The sequence below is a fragment of the Podarcis liolepis genome, assembly GCF_965112155.1.
Source record: "Podarcis liolepis genome assembly, chromosome: 7".
Classification (NCBI taxonomy): Eukaryota; Metazoa; Chordata; class Lepidosauria; order Squamata; family Lacertidae; genus Podarcis; species Podarcis liolepis.
This window is the reverse complement of record NC_139561.1, coordinates 8,014,456-8,038,245: the sequence shown is the minus strand read 5'-3', so window position 1 is coordinate 8,038,245 and position 23,790 is coordinate 8,014,456. Positions and strand designations below refer to the sequence as shown.

General features: G+C 47.1%; 2 protein-coding genes and 1 long non-coding RNA gene across 6 annotated transcripts in view; 1 reads left to right on the top strand and 2 right to left on the bottom strand.

The window, feature by feature from the left end:
• Positions 1–8,724, bottom strand: part of LOC310712013 — a 33,182-nt gene extending 24,458 nt beyond the window's left edge. Inside the window, exon 1 of the long non-coding RNA XR_014528727.1 lies at positions 8,612–8,724. This is a non-coding gene — a long non-coding RNA (uncharacterized lncRNA). The remainder of the gene's footprint in view (positions 1–8,611) is intronic.
• Positions 8,725–8,794: 70 nt separating this feature from the next.
• On the top strand, positions 8,795–21,137 carry HVCN1 (hydrogen voltage gated channel 1). 3 transcript variants are annotated; one of them, XM_083514455.1, is made up of 5 exons: positions 8,795–9,135; positions 14,785–14,889; positions 16,851–17,082; positions 18,634–18,746; positions 20,834–21,137. In XM_083514455.1, exons 1-5 carry the CDS (start codon positions 8,938–8,940, stop codon positions 20,897–20,899), a joined length of 714 nt encoding a protein of 237 aa, XP_083370581.1. In that variant the 5' UTR covers positions 8,795–8,937; the 3' UTR covers positions 20,900–21,137. The 3 variants fall into 3 exon arrangements, 1 of the variants encoding a protein (XP_083370581.1); XR_014528674.1 differs by having other exon boundaries at positions 8,934–9,135; positions 18,634–19,082; positions 20,196–21,137; XR_014528675.1 differs by having other exon boundaries at positions 8,934–9,135; positions 18,634–19,098; positions 20,196–21,137.
• The window catches only part of TCTN1 (tectonic family member 1), a 21,405-nt gene continuing 18,662 nt past the window's right edge, over positions 21,048–23,790 (bottom strand). Inside the window, exons 12-14 of one of the 2 annotated variants that reach the window (XM_083514254.1) lie at positions 23,623–23,776; positions 23,229–23,354; positions 21,048–22,092 (exon numbers count right to left, since the gene is read on the bottom strand). In XM_083514254.1, the coding sequence (XP_083370380.1) occupies positions 21,949–22,092; positions 23,229–23,354; positions 23,623–23,776 (424 nt within the window). In that variant the 3' untranslated portion in view covers positions 21,048–21,948. The remainder of the gene's footprint in view (positions 22,093–23,228; positions 23,355–23,622; positions 23,777–23,790) is intronic. The other variant, XM_083514255.1, reaches the window with a different exon arrangement.

Here is a 23,790-nt window from a genome sequence, read left to right as displayed (position 1 = left end):
ATAATAATTCATTTTTTTCATTTTTAAAACCGTATTTTTCGCTCTATAAGACACACCAGACGATAAGACGCACCTAGTTTTTGGAGGAGGAAAACAAGAAAAAAAATATTCTGAATCTCAGAAGCCAGAACAACAAGAGGGATCGCTGCACAGTGAAAGCAGCGATCCCTCTTGCTGTTCTGGCTTCTGGGATAGCTGCGCAGATGCACACACATTTCCCCTTACTTTTTAGGAGGGAAAAGGTGAGTCTTATAGAGCAAAAAATATGGTAAATTAATTTTTTGAACAAGGACAAGCACAGCTCCTCATAGAATACTCTGCAGTTTTATTTTTATTTTTGCAACGTAACCTTGAAGCGTACCCAAGAACAGACCACCGGATTTTCTGGCAACTTGCTTTGCTTCTTCTAAAATATCTTTGAGGGGAAACCCCAAAACAGGATGGGGTACGTGGTTGGCTTCTGTTTACTGTCCGGTTACCTCCTCTAAGCAGTTGATAGTTCAGTCGCTCATCCTGCCCTGAGAGACTTCCTTGCCAAAGTTGCTCTGTTCGAAGCTAAACCTGTTTTTGAGTGTTTCAGAATTGGTTTGCAAGCGACCTTGACGGTGTGTCACAGAAAGGCACCTTGCGCTAGTTGGTTCACTTCTAAGTAATATCAACAGGTGCTAGATTTAGCTAAACTTCAGCCGACCCATTGCGCTCTGGGGCAGATTTGACAGGTATCAGACTCCCCACCCTCCACCCCCATTCATTCACAAAATGTTCCCGTCCAGTTGTCTGACTTTCAGACAGTTTTGCGTCAGATTCCAACCCACTCCCCCCAAATCACTCGGGACAAGTGGCTGTTAACTTGCTGAGATATGGCGATAGCTTGTGTACCCATAACAAACATGCTGAGAGGTTGTGGAGTGGGTTTTTAAATGACTGGATGTTGACTGTAACCAACATTAGCGCGCTTCTCGTTCTCTCTCTCCAACCCCCCAACCCATAGCGAGATTTAGCTAGGCAGGAAGCAATGCGGGCGTCTTGCATCCGTCTGCATTGCAACAGTATACCTCTTATGCAAAATACCAAAGCAGGCAGGAAACTTTGCTTCGCTCGGCTGTCTCAGCGCTTTGCTGATACTTCCAATCCCCAGATTTTCCCTGCCTGCGGTTGTGTTTTCTCCCCACTGCTGCTAGTGGAAGCAGAGGCTGTGCGTGGACCAAGAGAGAGGAGCAGACTAGAAGAGGTAAGAGCGAAGACATGCTAAGCTAAGTGGGGGATCAGGGATCTACGGTGGCTTTCTAGCTGGATGGAGGAAGTAGAGGGAGGAAAGTTTTCTTCCCTCCTGATGCTAGAAAATGTGGACGTCCAACAAAGCTCAGGGTTGGAAGTTTTGGTGGAACTCGCTGTTGCAGGAGGCAGTCATGGCCACCAAGCTGGGGGGCTTTGAAAGAGGATTAGACAGTTCGTGGAGGAGAGGGTTCTTGATGGCTGTGATCAATGGCTGCACTGGAGGAAGCAATGCTTCTGAATGCCACTCATTGGAAACTGGAGGAGGAGAGATTCCTGCCCTTATGCTCTCAGAGTTGGTTGACCAGGATGAGAACATGATGCTGGATTCAAGGGGCCACTGGCCTGATCCAGCAGGGCTGTGGTTGTGCCCGTATATTCTTATGAATATATATTCTGCATCCATCTTCATAATAATACAGTGCTACCTCGGTTTTTGCTAGGGAAACGGGTGGCACTGTGGGTTAAACCACAGAGCCTAGGACTTGCCAATCAGAAGGTCGGCAGTTCGAATCCCCGCGACAGGGTGAGCTCCCGCTGCTTGGTCCCAGCTCCTGCCAACCTTTTTTGTTCAAAAGCACGTCAAAGTGCAAGTAGATAAATAGGTACCACTCCAGTGGGAAGGTAAACGGCATTTCCGTGCGCTGCTCTGGTTCGCCAGGAGCTGTACACCGGCTCCCTTGGCCAATAAAGCGAGATGAGCGCCGCAACCCAAGAGTCGGCCACGACTGGACCTAATGGTCAGGGGTCCCTTTACCTTTTACCTCTGTTTTTGAGCATCTCAGAAGCCAAACGTTTCGGTTTTCGGACACCGAAAACCCGGAAGTAATTGCTTCCATTTTCAAATGCTTTCTGGAAGTCTGAACAGCTTCCGCTGTGTGTTTTTCAGTTTTCTCAATTGACTTTGCTGAACGCCCTTTACCCCTCGGTTGTCAAACATTTCGGTAGTCGAATGGTCTTCCGGAACGGATTACCGTATTTTTTGCTCCATAAGACTCACTTTTTCCCTCCTAAAAAGTAAGGGAGAATGTGTGTGCGTCTTATGGAGCGAATGCACTCTGCGCAGCTATCCCAGAAGCCAGAACAGCAAGAGGGATAGCTGTTCTGGCTTCTGGAATTCAGAATATTTTTTTTCTTGTTTTCCTCCTCCAAAAACTAGGTGCGTCTTATGGTCTGGTGTGTCTTATAGAGCGAAAAATACGGTACATTCTACAACCAAGGTACCACTGTAATTTATTTAGCAGAGATTTATCACATTTTGGACCCCAACTTCTTTCTGAAATGTCCAGTGCAGGGCACATGGAGGTTAGAACATCATCATCATCATCATCATCATCATCAATAATTTATCATTTCTCCCCCGCCCATCTGGCTGGGTTTCCCCAGCCACTCTGGGTGGCGTCCAACAAAAGATTAAAAATACATTAAAACATCAGTCATTCAAAACTTCCCTAAACATAGTTAAAGGAAGCTTTCTATGTTTAAGATAGACCATTGACCCACTTAGTCCAGTATTGTCTACACTGACTGGCAGCAGCTGTCCAGAGTTTTTGGCCCTGTCTGGTGATGCTGCCAGTGGGGAATGGAACTGGCACCTTCTGTATCCCAGGCGGTTGTTCTGTCACTAAGTTGTGCAACAGCTCTATGAGCTAGGATAATACTCTCGTCTCCAACTTACATATGAGGGCTGGGGGCTTAGGGGGTGGCTTCCCAAAGGTTTGAGCTGAGAGTTTTCCTTAGGGTTTCCCAGCTCACAGATAGGAAGAACATAAGACAAGCCATACTGGATCGAACCAAAGGTCCATCTTTTGCCCAATGTCCTGGTTCCACAGGTGCTCAGCTGATTGCCTCTGTGAAGTGTTATGAGCAGAGCCTCTTGGTGCCTGGTATTCAGGGATATACTTCCCCTGCAGCTGGAGGTTCCATTTAGCTGTCATGACTCATAGCAGCTGCTGGGCTTCTTTCTCTGTGGATCTGTAGAATCTTCTAACTGTTGTGTAAAGAAGCCCATCCATTTGTCTAGCCTGAATCTCCTTCTATTCAGCTTCATTGGATGATGTCTTTTGGCTCTAGTATTACGGGACAGGGATGCGGGTGGAGCTGTGGGTTAAACCGCAGAGCCGAGGACTTGCTGATCAGAAGGTTGGCAGTTCGAATCCCCGCGACGGGGTGAGCTCCCATTGCTTTTTTTTTTTAAAGATATTTATTAAGATTTTCAAAATATTACAAAATAAAAATTAAAAAAAGAAAAATACAAAATAAAAGTAATTAAAAACAACTCAATCTTTCCATTACTTATTTTTCATTAGCTTGTTTCCCAGACCTCATCCCACCTCCCTTTTCTGTATTCCAGTTCAGTTTATTGGTTCAGCAAATCCTTCCCCTCTTTGTTTATCCTAATCTTTAATCTTAAAATATTATAACATTAAATCTTTACCTACTAGTAATCCATCTTTCATATTCCCTTATAGTATTGCAGCTAAAAACCCCTTAGTTTCTATCCAACATCGTTCTAACATTCATTAATTTTACAATATTTCTGTAAATAGTCTTTAAATTTCTTCCAATCTTCTTCCACCAATCTTCTTACATAGTCACTACAGCTGTGTTAGGGGATGTGGGTGGCGCTGTGGGTTAAACCACAGAGCCTAGGACTTGCCGATCAGAAGGTCGGCGGTTCGAATCCCCGCAACGGGGTGAGCTCCCATTGCTCGGTCCCTGCTCCTGCCAACCTAGCAGTTCGAAAGCACATCAAAGTGCAAGTAGATAAATAGGTACCGCTCTGGCGGGAAGGTAAGCGGCGTTTCTGTTTGCTGCTCTGGTTTGCCAGAAGCGGCTTAGTCATGCTGGCCACATGACCCGGAGGCTGTATGCCGGCTCCCTCGGCCAATAAAGAGTCGGCCACGACTGGACCTAATGGTCAGGGGTCCCTTTACCTTTTTATATGCTATATGGTAATTTATGGACCTAATAGGTATCTAAAGCCATTTGCACATGTTGCCATGCAACCCGTCCATGCAGAATGTAGGCACCCTATATATAGAAATGAGCAAACCAGTGATATTTGAGGGAGCAGGCTAGCAGGCTGCTAGCCATTACTTACATCATAGGAGCCTACACAACACAAAACACTCTTGCTGTTTGTAGGTTTTATTTCATTTGTTTTTTATCTTATATTTTGGAAATGTACACCCAGGGGGTTTTTTTCCCTTTAATTTTTTTTGGGGGCCCCAAGAGAGTGGGTCCCTAAGCTATAGCTTGTTTAGCTTCTACGTGAATCCGGCGCTGCTTGCAGTGGCCAACCAGATGGGAACCCAGATGGGAGCCCTCTCCGTAGCTGTCAACTTTCAGATTTGGAAATAAGGGACCAGCAGCCTCGAAAATAAGAGATCAGCAGCCTCACCTGTCCCAGGGACAGTCTACGGGATATCTAACAATCCCAGAAATGGCGCTGGAATAAGGGAATTTCCTGCCAAAAGAGGGAAGGTTGGCAGCTATGGCCCTATCCACTGAGTGGGTCTATAGGGAAGGAGGCAGTCTTTCAGCTAATTCAGGGCCAAGTCACTCGGGGCTTCAAACCCCTTGAATTGGGGCTGGAAACCAACTGGCAAGAAAAGCAGCTGCCTTGATACAAAGGCCATTTTTGTTCTTGGGGATCCCCAGCCCAGTAATCTGGCTGCTGCATTTAGAAGCAGCTGAAGTTTCTGAGTCATCTTCAGAGCATGTCACAAGGCCCATACTGGAAGTTATCAGAGCGCAGAGTATTGCGGCCAAGGCATCTATGCCCAGTTTTAGCCGATGGACCAGGCAGCTCCTCCGGGCGCAGTGATGGATCCCATGAATGCTCTGTGGTGGTTTTATGAACAAAAGTAGATCCAGAGAAGCAGAACTTCTGGAGCACAGGACCCAGGAGGTGGAACATGATGTCCTCCAGATGTTATTGGCCTACACCTTCCATCCTCCTTGTCTATTTCCCATGACACCTGGAGCGGAAGGAAGTTTCAATCCAGCAACATCTGGAGGACCGCAGGTTTCCTGTCCACCTAGACCATCCTCCTGCTTCCAGAAGTGCCCGGTTAGTTGCCTCCAGGAAGTCTACAAATAGCGCCTGAACCCCATCCTGTTCTTTGTCCCTGGTGCTTGATAGTCAACAACATTGTTTGGGGTAGTGAACTGTCCCCCAGAACCATCTATCTAAGACTCTTGGCTCCATTCTAACCAGTCAGGTGAGAGTGATTCAACAAGGAAGGCAAGCTGATCCTGGTTGATCTTGCTTATCTAGCCAGTGTGAACATTAGCAAACCATGTAAGCTGTTAAAAGAAGTCCAGGATGTGATCAGTGGGGCACATTCTGAGTTGGTCTGCAAAGTTGTTTGCTGCCTCTTAAATCGATGCTTTACGATGCAGCACAATGCTATCTCTGCCTGCTCAGAAGTAAATCCTGTTGGATTTGGTGGGGCAGACTTCACGGGACGTGAGGCTAGGACTTTGGCTTCCACTGCTGCAATGTGCTCTACGTGGGGCTACCTTTGAAGGTGACCGGATACTACAATTAATCCAGAATGCGGAAGCTAGACTGGTGACTGGGAGCAGCCGCCGAGACCATATAACACTGGTCTTGAAAGACCTACACTGGCTCCCAGTATGTTTCCGAGCACATTTCAAAGTGTTGGTGCTGACCTTTAAAGCCCTAAACGGCCTCGGCCCAGTATACCTGAAGGAGCGTCTCCACCTCCATCATTCTGCCCGGACACTGAGGTCCAGCGCTTAGGGCCTTCTGGCAGTTCTCTCGCTGCGAGAAGCCAAGTTACAGGGAACCAGGCAGAGGGCCTTCTCGGTAGTGGCACCTGCCCTGTGGAATGCCCTCCCACCAGATGTCAAAGAGAAAAATAACTACCAGACTTTTAGAAGACACCTGAAGGCAGCCCTGTTTAGGGAAGCTTTTAATGTTTAATAGGTTGTTGTAATTTAGTGTTTTGTTGGAAGCCGCCCAGAGTGGCTGGGGGGACCCAGCCAGATGAGAGGGGTATAAATAATAAATTATTATTATTATTATTATTATTATTATTATTATTAGGCCTTAGCCTTTGGCACTGCAGCCTTTGAGGCTGTGCAGGAGGAATTCTTCATTCCCCCTGTGATGCGCCACCGAGAGCATGGCATGGTTTTTAAGTGGAGGCCTTTTCCAGATTGCGACACTGTGGCCCTCTGACAGCCGGCCTTGTGTCATAGCAAAGAGCCTCAGCTGTCAGCTGGGGAAAGTCCCTGGTTTCCTTTGTCTCGAATGCAAAGTCACAAGCCTTTGCCCTGAAATGAAAATGAAGTCTCAGGAAACGTAGGAGTGGGAGAGCAAGGCGTCTCTTTTGCCTTCAGAAGGCACCAGGCGTGACCCCTGAAGTCAGTCAGGGTTGCCATTATGAAGCTAAATGGATCCATGCTGTGGCTTGGTATCAAGATCTGTCAACTGCTGTTACCCAGGCACGGTATCCGGTTTCTGGGGAGAGGATTGGTGTGCCCAAGTCCTGGTTGTGGACTTCGTGGCAGCATCTTGTTGGCTGCTTTGGCAAGCCAGATACTGGATTAGAAGATGGCCCTTTGGTCGGATCCAGCAGCTTGACTATTCTGATATTCTTATGCCCGCATGCTCCCATTTGCTTGCCTTGAAACCTTATTCCTTTGTCTCCTCGCCCTTCCACTACCACCCACCCTGCCTCCCACCAAAAATGAAGATTGTTCCTCTTGGATTGGACAGGGGCTTTCGAGGTTTGTTTTTTTTGGTTGGTTGGTTTCTATTTATAAAGCAGCAGGTGGTGGTTGGTTGGTTGAAAATTTATATACTACTCGATAGTAAGAAAACCTCTAAGCAGTTTACAAAATTACAATCCCCCCCCCCAAGTGGTTTAACACAATCACTCTTTCCAAGGCACTTTGAGAATTGCAGCTCAGACAGAGGATTTGGAGTCTCCTAACAACTCTCAGCACCCTGTAGTTCCCAGGATTTGGGGCAGGGGGGTGACCGTTTAAAGTGGTATCATAGGGCTTTAAATGTATGGTGCTGATGGGACCAGGAATCTACTTTCTACCAAGTTGGGCTATTACGCCAAACCGCTGCTCTGTCCCAGCTCCTGCCAACCTAGATATTCGAAAGCACACCAGTGCAAGTAGATAAACAGGTACTGCTGTGGCAGGAAGGTAAACGGCATTTCCATGCGCTCTGGCAGCACTCATCACGGTGTCCCATCGTGCCAGAAGCGGTTTAGTCCTGCTGGCCACATGACCCAGAAAGCTGTCTGTGAACAAATGGTGGCTCCCTCGGCCTGAAAGCGAGATGAGCGCCGCAACCCCATAGTTGCCTTTGACTGGACTTAACCGTCCAGGGGTCCTTTTCCTTTACCTTACCCCAATGCTCTTCCCAGTCTCTATCAGTGAGGCTCTTGAGGCCTCTTTCGACCTTTCTCCCAGCTCTGGTACCCAAGATCCTTTTAAATGGAGGTGCCAGGAATGAGACTTTCTCCAAGGTGCTCTACTCTTGAGCCCATGCCCCCTTCCTCTGATTTCTTTTATCCCATCAGCCATTGCAGCCTTAAAGGCTAGAAACTTCTTTTACAGGGGAGGGGAATTCTTAGGATAGAATCATAGAATCATAGAGTTGGAAGAGACCACAAGGGCCATCGAGTCCAACCCCCTGCCAAGCAGGAAACACCATCAGAGCACTCCTGACATATGGTTGTCAAGCCTCTGCTTAAAGACCTCCAAAGAAGGAGACTCCACCACACTCCTTGGCAGCAAATTCCACTGTCGACCAGCTCTTACTGTCAGGAAGCTCTTCCTAATGTTTAGGTGGAATCTTCTTTCTTGTAGTTTGGATCCATTGCTCCGTGTCCGCTTCTCTGGAGCAGCAGAAAACAACCTTTCTCCCTCCTCTATGTGACATCCTTTTATATATTTGAACATGGCTGGATGCTGGACGTTGCCCTTGTGTGGTGGAATAGCAAAAGACACACATGATAAACAACTGTGCACAGGGCAGGTAACAAAACATAGGGCATTGGGTTGGTCCCAGGAACACCCCTGCTTAAGAGAGCCAGTGTGGTGTACTGGTTAAGAGCGGTGGACTCGTAATCTGGGGAACCGGGTTCGCTTCCCCGCTCCTCCACATGCAGCTGCTGGGTGACCTTGGGCTAGTCACACTTCTCTGAAGTCTCTCAACCTCACTCACCTCACAGAGTGTTTGTTGTGAGGGAGGAAGGGAAAGGAGAATGTTAGCCGCTTTGAGACTCCTTAGGGTAGTGATAAAGCGGGATATCAAATCCAAACTCTTCTTTTTCTTCTTAACCAAACGGTGGTTCTGAATCTACCTCTTCAACCATGAGGCCTAGGAACTTGCTGGTTGTTTTTAAATGCAGCTTGCTCCAAGGGTGCTTCCGATATTTCCAAACTCTGAATGGGGAAGTAGGTATCACCCCCCACACACAATCCAGACATTTAAAAAAAAAAATAGGCTTTTACTGTGAGATCACATGGTTTCTTCTTCTTCTTCTTATCCTTTTGTATTGTCATTCCTTAGAGGAAGTTCGGCTGTCGTGTTCTCAGGCAGTGATGCTCTCAAGCTTTCCCTCCACAGTGTTTTTCTACAGGGTGATGCCCATTTGAGCTGCCGCCATGTCCATGTACCTGAAGCATTTCACCGTGGTGGGGGATGATCCTGCTCAGTGGAACAATGACTACAGGAAATGGGAGGAAGAGGAGATGGAGGAGGAAGCCAAGACCCCTGAGACTGCCGTCAAAATTGACTCTTCCCCCAGGACCCCCACCTTCCGGGAGGTGATGAAGAAGTTGTTCCAGTCGCACAAATTTCAGGTACGTGGCAGGTACCTGCTCTTAGGTGAATAGAAACACTGGTGGCCAAAAGACCTCAGTGTTGTATGGAATGCCAGCTTTGAAGGGAAAGAAGAGAGAGGCCTCTAGGGTTAAATTGGTGACCATGAATAACCAGCCATTGCCACCAGCAGGAGCAATTGAACTCCCAGTCAACTTGGGGTTTCCAAATACTTTGTGTGCTTTCCCTGTAATCACAGGTTTTTTTTACTGCCGTTGTTTTTGGGGTGTCTTTTCCTCAAAGGCACTACAAGCATGTTTGGAGCAGCAATAAAACACACTTTTTCCACATCACGTTTTCTAACCACCTTCTTAAAGGATGACACTGGACTTCAAAGTTTAAAATTTGACTCATAATTATAATTTTAAAAGCAATTACTTTTATGACACGTGTTTTGCAAATACGTGAAATTCAAAGCACATTCTTTCCTCCTTGTGTTGAACTAGTGTGGCCAATCGCTTTGTCCCAGATGGTCAGGGAGATGCTTGCCCTCCATGCAAAGCCTACAGTTGCAGTCACCTGAGATATGCTGTGGAAATCGTGCATCGTATTTGTCATGTCCTTCAGGAGAGTGTCAGGGAGGAGTCTGTAGAAAGTGCTGGCCTGCAGGCCCAGTGGGTTGCCCCTTTACAAGCCACAGACTTTACGCTAAGAGAGTAGAGTTTGGGAAAGGAGAACTTGAGGAAGAGACTTGGGTGGTCAGTTGCAAGGCTGGAGATCATGCGGTTAGAAAAAGAGGGCTGGAATTGGGTAGTTAGAAAGATGGTTGTTAGATTGATAGTTCTTAGACAGCTATTAGAAAGATAGCCGAGAGTTGTTTGATCCAGTGTTTTGTCTGGATCTTGTGATCCCCATCCTAGATTCTTGTTCACTCAATCCCTGTGGCCTCATCAGTCAAACTCACTTCACCTCCTTTTACAAGACTTTGTGTGTAAAAATCAGTGGATCCTGTCAGTTCCCTGCTGGTAACCTATGAGACCAAACTCTGTGTACAGTGGTACCTCAGGTTACATACGCTTTAGGTTACATACGCTTCAGGTTACAGACTCCGCTAACCCAGAAATAGTGCTTCAGGTGAAGAACTTTGCTTCAGGATAAGAACAGAAATCGTGCTCCGGCAGCGCGGCAGCAGCAGGAGGCCCCATTAGCTAAAGTGGTGCTTCAGGTTAAGAACAGTTTCAGGTTAAGTACGGACCTCCGGAACGAATTAAGTACTTAACCTGAGGTACCACTGTATTTTTGTGAAGAGTTCACCCATGAGGGTATGAGACCTTGCAAACTTGGAAAGAACCAAGTTTAGAGGCAGAATTCACTGACTCAGCACATCAATGATGTGGGGTCCTGCTTTCCTGGGGTGTGAAGTCAATCAATTGAAAGAAATACACAAGTCTTCTCCTCAAGGTCTACAACAGCCAGGAAGGCCGCGTTGTCAAAGAGACCACAAGACAAAACACAAAGCTCCTGAACTGGAATCTGTGCCTAATCTGTTAGAAAGAGGGCAAGGAGACATCTTCAAGATAACTTAAGAGGTTTTGTTGTGAATGACAAGACATTGCATGCGGCACATGCTCATGGAATATTGACTATCTAGCTGCTAACAGAAAGCGCCGTACAAACGGTTTGAAAGCATTTTACTAGCAGACGCAAAAATCCCAGGAACAGGCTGTGACTTCGGATGTTGCCATGGAGCAGCTGGTGGAATAAATTCCACAGCATTTCGACAGTGCTGATATCCTGCAGCCCAAAGATGGGCGTGGGGAGCTTGTATTGCTAGTAGAATGCTCATCTACAATTATCCCTAGGTCGTAAATCAACATATAAAGAAAAAATCCAGTTGCAACAGCATAGCAATATATGTGACGGGGCCAAGGAAAAATTAATTTGCAACTGTGCAACTTACTGTTCCAGCTAAGTTTATAGTCCAAACTCTAAAACTTGATGATCTTGCTAGAGTTTCCCCAGCCACTCTGGGCAGCTCCCAATCGAGTGTTAAAAACAATACAGCATTAAATATTAAAAACTTCCCTAAACAGGGCTGCCTTCAGATGTCTTTTAAAGATAGGATAGTTGCTTATTTCCTTCACATCTGAAGGGAGGGCGTTCCACAGGGCGGGTGCCACTACCGAAAAGGCCCTCTGTCTGGTTCCCTGTAACCTCACTTCTCGCAGTGAGGGAACTGCCAGAAGGCCCTCAGTGCTGGACCTCAGTGTCCGGGCTGAGCAATGGGGGTGGAGACGCTCCTTCAGGTATACAGGACAGAGGCCATTTTGGGCTTTTAAGGTCAGCACCAACACTTTGAATTGTGCTCAGAAACGTACTGGGAGCCAATGCAGATCTCTCCGGATACCACCACAGTTATCTCTGCTCAAGAAAAGAAAACAGGAAACATAAGGGGCCCAGCACAACAAGCCAGCCTGAGGCGTCAGCGATTGAGCAAAGTCGGTCGCCTCGTGGTGTAAGCAGCGTGCGCTGGGTAGGCCTCTCCACAGCCCTATGCCAATTCCAGACATTCAGGAAGGCGGCACGAAGCTGCCTGCAGTAGAAGAGCCCGCTACAGGGCTCCGACTGATGGGCAGGTTCTTCCCCGAACTCCAACTCTTGGGCCCCGGACTCTCGGCCTGGCCCCACACCCCTGGCGCCTATGGTTAAGACGGCCCTGAAAATAGCAAAGGTTGGACAGAGTTTAATTGGCATCTCTCGAATGATGAGGCAGATGTAACATCTGCAGATTTCATGCCTGTCCTCAGTGCTCCAGCTCAACGCCCTCACAGATGCTGGCCATAGCTGTCAACTTACAGATTTGAAAATAAGGGACCAGCAGCCTCGAAAATAAGGGATCAGCAGCCAAAATAAGGGATTTTAGTCAACCAGCAGCCAAATGAAGCCTCAAGTGGTGGTTTCCATAGCGCAGCAACCCAGCAAAGGGGATGCAGCAAGGAAAACCACTGTCACCTCTCCGCTGGGAAGCGCTGAGCAAAGGCGAGTCCCCAGGCAACGCGGCCGATTCGATCGGCACAAGGCATGCAAGCCCCGCCCCCCCCAGTCGTTCTTAGACTCCTTATTGGGTGAGCAACACAGCCAAGCAACACAGTTGGATCCTCCCTCCTCCCTGGCCGGCAGGGAGGGAGGGAGAGGAGCTGCTTCCTTTGAAACCCGGGAAATTTAAGGGACATCATCAATAAGGGACAGCAGTGGGACATGGTGCTGGGATAAGGGACTGTCCCACCAAATAAGGGACGCTTGACAGCTATGATGCCGGCCTGTTCTGAAAGGCTGAGCCAGCAGCATACTTTGGCCAAGATCTTTTCTGCAAACTTGATGCATCTGAAACGGACAATGGACAATCTGTATAAAAATCCATTAGAGGTCCTGCACAGAACCTTGCATGTTACTGGAAAGCAAATGGATGGAGCCAGTTTAGGAAAAGCATAGATGGAAGGGGAGCCAGGCAGCCATAGAAATACAGGAAGTGCCTAGTAATTTAGCTTAGTATTGTTATCAGCAGCACTTCAGGGTTTCAGACAGGACTGTTCCCCAACCTTTCCTGGAAATGCTAAGGCTTGAGACTGGGACCTTCTGCGTGCAAAGCATGTGATCTCCCACTGAGTATCTTCCCATCAAACCTGTCCTTAAATTGTGCAGTATTCGCCCACTTGGCAGGCCTCTTGGCAAATGGCCCGTTTTGCAGTTTTCTTATTCTTACTTCATGTTATGTAATGGTACCTTAACATACCTGACTCATTTGTAAACCAGAAGTGAAATGGTGTGTACACACACACACCTTTAATCTCTGGCAAATAAATTGATCACGTTATGGAAATTCCACATAAGGAAAATCAAGTGCTTTCAAATGTCAGGCTTTGAGTCTCTATAAAATGCGTGGTACTATAGTAAAAAAACAACAACAAACCACACAGTTTTAAAATAAAGTGATTTTAAAAATGTAAAGTACACCACCATACTGGTGAAGGTGGGTAGGAAATGTGATGTGGAAAAAACCTGATTGTACACAATAGCCCCAAATGTGAAAATCCAGGGCTATTTTCCAACTACAGTGGTGCCTCGCAAGACGAAAAGAATCCGTTCTGTGATTCTCTTCGTCTAGCGGTTTTTTCGTCTTGCAAAGCAAGCCCATTGATGGATTAGAGGATTAGCGCTATTAGCGGCTTTTAGCGGCTTTTAGCAGCTTATCAGCTTATCGGATCAGCTGATAAGTGGCTTAGCGGCTTAGAAAGGGGGGGGAGGGGGAAAAAAGCATGAACTCGCAAGACATTTTCGTCTTGCGAAGCAAGCCCATAGGAAATTCGTTTTGCGAAGCACCTCCAAAACGGAAAGCTCTTTCGTCTAGCGAGTTTTCCGTCTTGCGAGGCATTCGTCTTGTGGGGCACCACTGTAATGTACAAACTAATTTTGGTCAACGTTGAATTTTTGATTTAGTATACTTTTTGTAATTTCACAAACTCTCCCCTCAACCTAATTTCCTCTTCACCTTCCTCAGTTCTGGGAAAGTCGTTTAGTCTAGGAAGACAGGGAACAGGGGTGCATCTAGCTCAGATCAGATGCACCTTCTCTGCTTCTCTGGGTGGCAGCGAGGTGGGCAGGCTCCTCTGGGTGCCCCAGCAGAGCTCCTTGCCCTGGGCATAAGGGACTGGGGGTCACTGGTACAGCTCCTTGCCAATGACACAAGGAAGCCTAGGTATCTATCAGGGAATGAATGCGGTTCCTCAAACCAAATCTGAGATGTGTTATCCGCAGAGCCATCTTTCCTATTGGGCTTACTGGTGCGTTGCGCCAGGGTGCCGGCCTCTCAGAGGTTGCCCCAGCGAGTGGAGGAGCTGTGCGGCTTTGCCAGCGACCTCCCCTTTCCCTGCACACCCGCCAGCTGTGCCCTGTCAACCATATGGCTGGCGGGCGTGCAGCTTCCTTCCCAAGCCTACATGGGAGGAGAACAACTGTGGGAAATTGGGGGACGGGGACGCCGGAGGGATCTTTGAACCACGGCACCAGATATCCTTAAGACAGCCCTGGTTATCCCAAATGGAGAACAGTATCATTAAACTTGCACCCCAGCTCTAAGCAATTCCATGTGGTTTTAAAGAGGAATCCTCATTGGAGTCCCTCAACTTTCCTTCCAGGTGCACTAGGCCATGGGTAAGCAACCTAAGGCCCGGGGGCCAGATCTGGCCCAATCACCTTCTAAATCCGGCCCGCAGACAATCCAGGAATCAGCGCGTTTTTACTTGCGTAGAATGTGTCCTTTTATGTAAAATGCATCTCTGGGTTATTTGTGGGGCATAGGAATGCGTTCATATTTTTTTCCAAAATATAGTCCGGCCCCCCACAAGGCCTGAGGGACAGTGGACCGGCCCCCTGCTGAAGAAGTTTGCTGACCCCTGCACTAGGCTGAAAGACAGTGAGCTGCCCAAGGCCAAGTCATTCTCTAGGTCTCCTTGGTGCAGAGCCTAATGGTCTACACCACCACACGTGAGCCGCAGCTTTTGCCTCATTCTCCTCATCCCAGCTGCCACCTTTCTTCCATGGCTGATGAACACCAAGCCTCGACTTTGCAATCTTCTGCTTGGCTTCAAAGTTTTGCCTATTTATTCTGGTCTTGGTTCTTCCTCTCCCAGATCTTAGTTGTCTGCCTGGTTATTTTGGACGCCATACTGGTCCTCGGGGAACTGCTTTTGGACTTGAAAATCATCCACCCTGACAAACACGAGATTGCACCCAAGGTAAGGGCAATAGGGGAGGAATCTGCAAACAAATCATGGTTCGTGTAGACAGTGTGTTGCAATTCTGTGAGGTGTAGAATCCAGCTTCCTCAGAACCGTAACTTCTCATTTTTAAAATAAGCCAGTTGCTAGACCTGTAGAGATGCATATACCGTATTTTTCGCTCTATAAGACGCACCAGACCACAAGATGCACCTAGTTTTTGGAGGAGGAAAAGAAGGAAAAAAATATTCTGAATCTCAGAAGCCAGAACAGCAAGAGGGATCGCTACACAGTGAAAGCAGCAATCCCTCTTGCTGTTCTGGCTTCTGGGATAGCTGCGCAGCCTGCATTCGCTCCATAAAATGCACACACATTTCCCCTTACTTTTTAGGAGGGAAAAAGTGAGTCTTATAGAGCAAAAAATACGGCATATACTTGAAGAGATTTATGTAGTGCCCTTTCTCTGTGAAGCAAATATGGGAAGGTGTGTATATACGTGTGACCCACCCATCTCATAGTTTGCTACAGAATATTTTTCTTTGATTGCGTTGTGGTGTTTGGTGTCCTAACATTCACATTTTTTCAAATTTACTAAGAAGGAAGCCAAATACAGGTTGGAGCCAAGTAGAAATGTATGAACCTGAAATATACCGAATAATGCTATATAAAGATAAAAACTTGACCTGTATAATAAATGAAACATATATTAAAAAACAGAATCTTAGATCTCAAGGGAGGCCAGAAGGCATTTTGTAAGTTGATGCCAGAAGGCATTTTGTAAGCAGCAAATTTAGCTGCATTAGATGTTGCAGACCTATCTGAACTAGACAACGGATATTTAATCTTATCCATAACAATGAGCGTAGCAAGCAATGCTAAATATTTCTCTGAATCTTTATGCCTAGGTGTTTTGCACAGTTTAGAGTATATCACATAGCGTGTGGAGTTCTCAACGGGGGGTGGGGTGGCTTCCACAAATGCAAAAAGGGTTGATCTCTGGGGATTTTCTTGAATCTCCCTTCCAGAAAATTAAGACTTTTAGGGCTGTAAATGCTTTGTGGAGTAAAGGTAGATTTAGCTCCAGTAGGTATTTCTCTTCCCCATGGTACAATCTAAAGCTGGGAAAAGTATTTGAAACTCTGGGTGAAGCAATAGCATCCCTGTGCTGTTCTGCAAACAGATCTTGGAACAAGTGCTCTAAATATTGCATTGGCTAGGTTGGATTTCAGCAGCAAAAGAGCCACTGGATAAAACCAGTACAGTCGTAACTTGGTTTTCGAACAGCTTAGTTCCTGAATGTTTTGGCTTCTCAATGCTGCAAATCTGGAAGTGACTGTTCTGGTTTGCGAACTATTTTTGGAAGCCAAGCATCCGATGGGGCTTCCGTGGCTTCTGCTTGGCTGCAGGAGCTTTGGTTTCCGAACGTTTTGGGAGCTGACCGGACTTCCGGAACGGAGTCCATTCGACTTCCAAGGTACGGCTGTATATCCAGTACGTTTCCGAGCACAATTCAAAGTGTTTGTGCTGATCTTTAAAGCCCTAAATGGCCATGGTTCAGTATACCTGAAGGAGCGTCTCCACCCCCATCATTCAGCCCGGACACTGAGGTCCAGCGCCGAGGGCCTTCTGGCGGTTCCCTCATTGCAAGAAGTGAGGTTACAGGGAGCCAGACAAAGAGCCTTCTCGGTAGTGGCGCCTGCCCTGTGGATGTCAAGGAAATTAAGCAGCTATCCCATTTTTAAAAGACATCTCAAGGCAGCCCTGTTTAGGGAAGTTTTTAATATTTAATGCTGTATTGTTTTTAACACTTGATTGGGAGCCGCCCAGAATGGCTGGGGAAACTCAGCCAGATGGGCAGGGCATAAATAATAAATTTATTATTATTATTATCCTCCTCCTCACTCAAAATCTACTGCTTGCTTTCCAGGTGTTCTTAAAAGTGTATTAACCTTTGCCTTGCCCTCCTTGCACCCTGGCAGGTGTTCCACTACCTGAGCCTTAGCATCCTCACCCTCTTTCTGGTGGAAATTTTCTTCAAACTCTTCGCCTACCGGTTGGAGTTCTTCCATCACAAGTTTGAGGTCCTGGACGCCATCGTTGTCATCATCTCATTCGTTCTTGACATTGTTCTTCTCTTCCGGGAGCATGAGTTTGAAGCACTTGGATTACTGATCCTTCTTAGACTGTGGAGAGTGGCCAGGATTATAAATGGTAAACCTTGAGGAATAGATGGATTTTGGTATGGAACCATTCGCAGTACACAGGCACTCTTGCCTGAACAACAAACTTGCAGCTAGGCTTCTTCTTAATCATTTTACTATTTGGCCACAGACCCATTAAAATAGAACAGTTGACAATTTAAAACATTCACTTACTACATGAAGCAAATGACTAAAGCATATAGTACATAGTACAAAGATAAAATTTGAGATACAAATTGCAGTTAGAATCAGTGTACAAGACCTTTGAGTAGAGAACAGGAACTTGGCCATTATCTCTGTTATTAACTTGTTTGTATCAGCCGAGAAATATCCAGAGTACTGTTCCAAGATGCTTCCTTATTTTGGAGCGGGGAATAATCTCTTGTGACCTTCTCTATGAAGATTACATTCAACAAAGACCTGACCCAAAGTTTTGACTACTTCCTATCTCCACAAGGACACAAACAGTCCTCACATGGGACGCCTCTTTGTACTGTAAAGGGAGGTGGTTAAATCTGGGCCTAGAAAAGGCCTGGCGATACTTTGTCAAATGAACTAGATATGTGGCATATCTAGAAGACGCATGTTAAACTAAAAAAAATACTAGAGAGCAAATTCTGTGAGCACATGAGAAAGAATATTGCCGATCAATATCCTTGATCCATTGTTCTAAAGTAGATTGTATAGCAGAATTTAATTGTGGGCAGAGGAATTCCAGAGACTTCTGGATCATTCAAATCCAGCCCCCTCTTCTTGGTATCCTTGACCTCTCTTCCCAGGCCTCCAGGCCCTTCCTAACAGGAGTGCACACTGCTTGTGGCTTTGTCCCACGTGCGCGCGCACACACTGCCTTGTTTTCACCCTTTCTGCCTCCTCTATCGCCATTCTTCCCTTGGGTCTGCTGAGACTGTTTTCACATGTAGATTCTTGTGACTTAGCCCATAACGCTTGGCAATACCAGTCTGCTTGCAAGGTAAGGTAAAGGTAAAGGGACCCCTAACCATTAGGTCCAGTTGTAACCGACTCTGGGGTTGTGGCGCTCATCTTGCTTTATTGGCTGAGAGAGCCGGCGTACAGCTTCCAGCTCATGTGGCCAGCATGACTAAGCCACTTCTGGTGAACCAGAGCAGCGCACGGAAATGCCATTTAACTTCCCGCCAGAGCGGTACCTATTTATCTACTTGGACGTGCTTTCGAACTGCTAGGTGGGCAGGAGCTGGGACCGAGCAACAGGAGCTTACCCCATCACAGGGATTTGAACCACTGACCTTCTGATCGGCAAGTCCTAGGCTCTGTGGTTTAACCCACAGCGCCACCTGCGTCCCAAACCAACAGATATAACTGCTTGCAAACTAACAGATAAAATTAGAGCTGCAGTTGGAAGGCCTTGATTTAGCTCCAGCTGCTTCCTCTCCAGCCTCACTCTCCTCTTTCCGGTGAGAGGAACATCCTAGAGGACAATTGTGAGGATAACCGCTATAAAGAGCTCTGGAAGGTGATCCCTGGGTCTCAGCCAATAGGGCCTGGCTAACTTTCTTGTCCTCTGTATCCATTCCCCAAGGAATCATCTTGTCGGTGAAAACACGGTCTGAGCAGCAGATGTCCAAGCTGAAGCAAGCCAACCTGCAACTCACCCTAAAGGTCCAGGAGATGGAAGCTAGCTGTGCAGAGAAGGTAATGCCATATTTTCAGTGGCTGAAGCTCTGATCCAGCTGCATGTAACTGAGCCAGCTTGAAATTAAGTCACAGCAGCAAAGGCACAGGACAGGGAGCAGCTTTAGCAGCCCCACACCCGACCTCATAGATGCCAGGTACATGGCGGGCGAGTGTGGCTTAGGGAAAGCAGATGCATGTGACAAGTTAGGACATGGACCATGCGATTAGGCCCATGGGCTGGAGGTTCCCCATCACTGATGATCAAGAGCCCCTCTAAGCTGATGCTCCCCCCGCCATCTCTCAAGTTTTGCTTCTGCGCTCCAGGCTCCCTTAACTGTCTAAACAGGCGTTTGGGTTCACGATGGGTACCGTATTTTTCGCTCTATAACACGCAGATTTTTTCTCCTAAAAAGGAAGGGGAAATGTCTGTGCGTGTTATGCAGCGAATGTGTGGTCCCTGTAGCTGAAAAATAAGGCAAAAATCAAACCGCGCTTCAGGGAGAAGGGAAGCCTGAAGAGAGGAAGTGGCAGCTTCCCTGCATTCTGCCTCAGGGTCTTACTGCCCACCCTGCTCTGTTTCGTTGCTGTGTTTGCTCAAACGGAACAAAGAGCAGGGAAAGCCCCTCCCCTCCAGGCAAGTAGAGAGGAAAGCAGAGCGTCGCTCTATCCTGTCCCTGCTCCGGAGGGAACAATGTTTGTGAAGGGAAGAGAGATTACAGGTTCGGCTTAAAATTCTGATTTGACTTCCTGCTTTTTGTTTTTGGAGACACACAGCATTCAAATATGCTTTCTTCCATTTAAAAGGATGAAATCCTTAAACAGTGGCTGGCTTGTGTGGGTGGGTGGGGGAAAACTTTTGCCTTCCTTTCCTCACGTTATAGCCCTCTCCTGCATTCTTAGCCTTCTGTGTTTTTCCTTCCCTCCCCACTTAAAATGTGGTTACAAAGCATGGATCCACATGGATCCTCAGGATCTTTGCATTGGGTCACCCCAAATTCACCATCAGAGCACACAGCATGTCCATGGCTACAGCCTGTCCCCCCCAAAAAAAATCACACACCCATTGTTGCCTGGGGCTGCAATGGTGCAAAAACGTGGTTACAAAGCATGGATCCACAGGGATCCTCAGGATCTTTGCATTGGGTCACCCCAAATTCACCATCAGAGCACATAGCATGTCCATGGCTACAGCCTGCCCCCCCCCCAAAATCACGCACCCACTGTTGCCTGGGGCTGCAATGGTGCAAAAACATGGTTACAAAGCATGGATCCACAGGGATTCTCAGGATTTTTGCATTGGGTCACCCCAAATTCACCATCAGATCACATGTCTGTGGCCACAGCATGAATCACAAAAATGATACGTCCACTGTTTCATTCAGAATATTTTTTCCCTTGTTTTCCTCCTCTAAAAACGATGTGCGTGTTATGGTCAGGTGCGTGTTATAGAGCGAAAAATACGGTAAGTGCTCTTGAACAAATCACCGTATATTAAGAAGTGGAGAGTCAGGTGGATCTTGCAATGTGCTCCCACTGACTAGAGCAAGTAGAGGGACCCCGTGACGCTCAAGATGTTGCTGGATCAGAGCTGCCATCACCCCTGGCTGTTGGCCACCCTACTGTGAAATTGGTGCCCTTCAGAGAGTCTTGGGCTCCCAAGGTCCCATCCCTGGAGTTGACAGAGGGCAGCTAGCACATGGACCTAATGCATGTTCACGCGTCTGCCTTTTGTGGGGGTTTCATGGGGTAGCCCGTGAGAATCCACCACTCCTGACTGGGGCAGAATAAGCTGGCTGCCTCTTTGTGCTGCAGAGGATTAGTGGGTGATGCAAGCAATCAAAGGCTTCATATAATTTGTTCTCCATTACAGTGTACAAGCTCAAAAGATGTGCAGGTTATTCCTAGGATGTGATTTATGCTGCGTGTTCACCTAGGTTGGTTTTCCATTTAGCCTTCTGAAAAGCTGTTTGAGAGGCTGTTACAAAGTGATTAAGTTTTGACATTTTTTCATCTTTGCTTCTTCCCCCACACCTCAAAGCTGGGGGAATGTCCTGTAGTTCCTCATAGCCTCCCAAACTGACCTCAGAATTACTCTTCTCCAACAGGAGCTGGAAATCGAAAGGCTTAATGCTGTGTTGAAGCAACATGGACTTGTCGGCCAGTCCAGATAAGGTGCCATCCTAGGGCCCAACGGAGCCAGTGCCGCCATACTGTGCCATTTTGAACATACTCTTTTGTACATTCCCTTCCATGCCTAGAACAATATTCTATCCCTATTGCTTGTTAAGACTCAAGTGTTGAAAAAAAAATCCACATATCTGAAAACCAATTATTACAATCTTTAATTGTACAGCTGTACAGTTTTTAAAAAACAGCAAAAATAATTTAATAAAAGTCAAATCTGTCAAACTGGTTGACATTGATTAGCTTCACAAAACTGCAAGTTACTATTGAAGTACCTAAAGAGGAAGGTGGATGGGTGGCAGGTGAGTCAGTGGCCTTTTCCCCCAAACTCCCCCCAAATTCCTGGGTGTGCCTGACACAGCAATTCCTTTAGTCTAAAAAAGAAAAGAAAAGAATAAAGCAATGTCTTACAATAAGCTGTTCCCACTTGCAGGACCATGGAAATGAATATAGGAACATGCAGTGGGCTTTGGGGAGTTAGTAGTCCTCAAGAATGGAAAACATGGGGAAAATAAATTCAGAAGAAATATCAAGGTGTGTAGTACAATCAAAGTGTGTGAGTTTGGGGGGGGGGCAGTAGTGGTGGGAACTGGAGCTTCCCAGGAGAGGAGGAAGCAAAGTACAGCCATCTTGATTCACGGCTCCTTCCTTTACAATTCCCTGCAAAGATGGCGACTGCCCACAAATTACAAGAGGAGGGGTGGAATGGCTCTGTCCTGGGGGTAGGCACAGCACAGGAGTTGAGCTGTACTCCACAAAACTTCCACTGTAGCGCATGATGGAAGCTGCGTTTGCTGAAGGGACCCCTCTCTCTCACTGCTAAACAGGATTATGGAGGGGAGTTGCTGCTGTTGTTTCCTCTAGTCCAACCCTGCCACGGCTTATTTGGGGCTCCTTTCCCCATATACTCCCTTTTCAGACATGAAGCCAGTCAATATTTTGGAGGGATCTTTGATCCCAGTGGAAGAGTGGTTTGAAACCTGGTTCGCTCTCGCATTGAGAAAAGGAAGGAAGGAAGAAGCAGCTCGCGCTGCGACTAAACAAATGGGAAGAAAAAGTCGAAGGGCAAGTTGGCTTCGATGGTTGGTCGTGCTTTGTAACCCGGCTCAGCAGGCGCAGAGACGTCAACAAAAGTAGCAGAGCTGAAGATCTGGATTGTTTGTTCGCTTCCTGAGTCAACCTGCAAGAGACAGGCAGATGCTCCGCTTAGGACAGGAAAGAAAAGCTTCACTTCACAGAATGAATCATGCAGAACAGGTCAAATGCTGAGCTCCAAAATAAAAGAGGTTGTTGGTGTCAGTGTTAGCTGGCAGAATATCTATGATAAGGAGCCAAGATCAGGAGAGCTTTAAGATCAGGACTGTGCTTGTTTAGAGCACCAACTCAGTACAAAAACATTTCCTTTCCAGCTATTGTGGGGTTTAGCAGCAGATAGTTTCAGAACTGAAAGGAAGACACAACAGGCATGCTGGAGAGATAAAATGCAAGAAACACAGGGCTCCTGCTGAAAATGGCAACTCTGCATCTTGTTGCCCCTGCTCCTTGTTAATATGTAGAACAATCAACCCTGAGTCCTGATTATACTGCATGCCCCATTTCCAGCGCCACATCACTGGCTGCTCCAAGGGTACATGGCCATGGGAGAACTCACATGGGCACCAGCGGGCAAAGCAAGCTGTACCACGGGGAGAGAGGGGCAGTGGCTGCTTTCAGCAGCAGTCCCGTGCTGCTTGTTCAATCACATTTATTCTCCTGCTTTACCAACATAAAAGCTCAAGGCACCTAATGAAAGAAACATGCAATGCAAAGAGGCCCCAAACAGGCTAGTGGAAGTGTCTCTCCCATGCCAAATGTTTGGGTGGCCGACTTCTGAAGCGCAAGGGTGGGGAGGGGGCAGCTGGGGAAAAGAGGCCGCTGAGAAGGACCTGTCTCTTTCCCCTCCCTCTCTTTTTCCATTCCACCCATATTTCTGAGAGTCCCTTCCTCCCTCTTTCCACTTTAGCCACAAGGAACTTGCAGGGTTCCAGCCACCACAGCTAAAAAGGATGGCTGCTTAGCAGGTCTTCCTAAAGAACCCCAGGAGTCCATAAAGCTTCCTTCTAAGCATACTGGGGCGACAACTTCAATGCCACCTTTAGAGCGGAAGCATGAACAGAACCTTCAATGTGCCAAGATTTCCCTTTGAGTGGGAAAAGCCAGTTTCATTAGCCAGACATCTGTCTCATACACAGACATGGAACCTTGCAAATGTGAAAGCCAATTTAGTTACAAATACATGCGAGGAGCTCCCTTCTATCACAGGAGATCGCCACCCACCTGGGGCAAGGCGGCTGTCATTACCGTTGCCGTAAGACTCACGATTTTCGCCTGGGGGTTAACTAAGGAGCCATATTTAGTCCATTTCACTTCTATTTGAAATGACACGGGGATTTCGCAAGTGCTCTGAAAAAGGAGACAGACGTTTTGCTAGCTACAAGGCATCATTGGCAAAAAAAGAGAGAACTTCAGGCTCGTTCCAACTGCCTGAAATGGATCCCCATCCCCACTTACGCTACTGAAGACCCTCCTGGATTGCAGCTGTTACATTTCCCCAGATAAAGATGGAACTTAAATGCTGTTGAGTCAGGTGAAGAAGTTACGAGGGCCAAAAGTAGTAAAATTACCTCGTGGCTACCCATATTGACTTAGGGCAGGGTGGACATACTCTTACCGCTTCGGTGACGTTGTTAGAAATTTGCAGCCAGTCCAGTTCATTTTGGGGCAGAGAATCTCCAAAAGAGGCCACGTAGTCTGGGAAGTTTTGACCCTTCAGCACACTCAGGAGCGCTGGGGCCAAGAGCCTGCAGTCCGCATCCTTGGTAATTCTTTCAGAAAAGAA

Bases quoted from the DNA above. Each gene is read 5' to 3' on its own strand.
- HVCN1 (XM_083514455.1), top strand. From the start codon at position 8,938: ATGTCCATGTACCTGAAGCATTTCACCGTGGTGGGGGATGATCCTGCT. The intron at 14,890-16,850 runs GTAAGGGCAATA...GCACCCTGGCAG, and splicing joins AACACGAGATTGCACCCAAG to GTGTTCCACTACCTGAGCCT. The intron at 17,083-18,633 runs GTAAACCTTGAG...CCATTCCCCAAG, and splicing joins AGTGGCCAGGATTATAAATG to GAATCATCTTGTCGGTGAAA.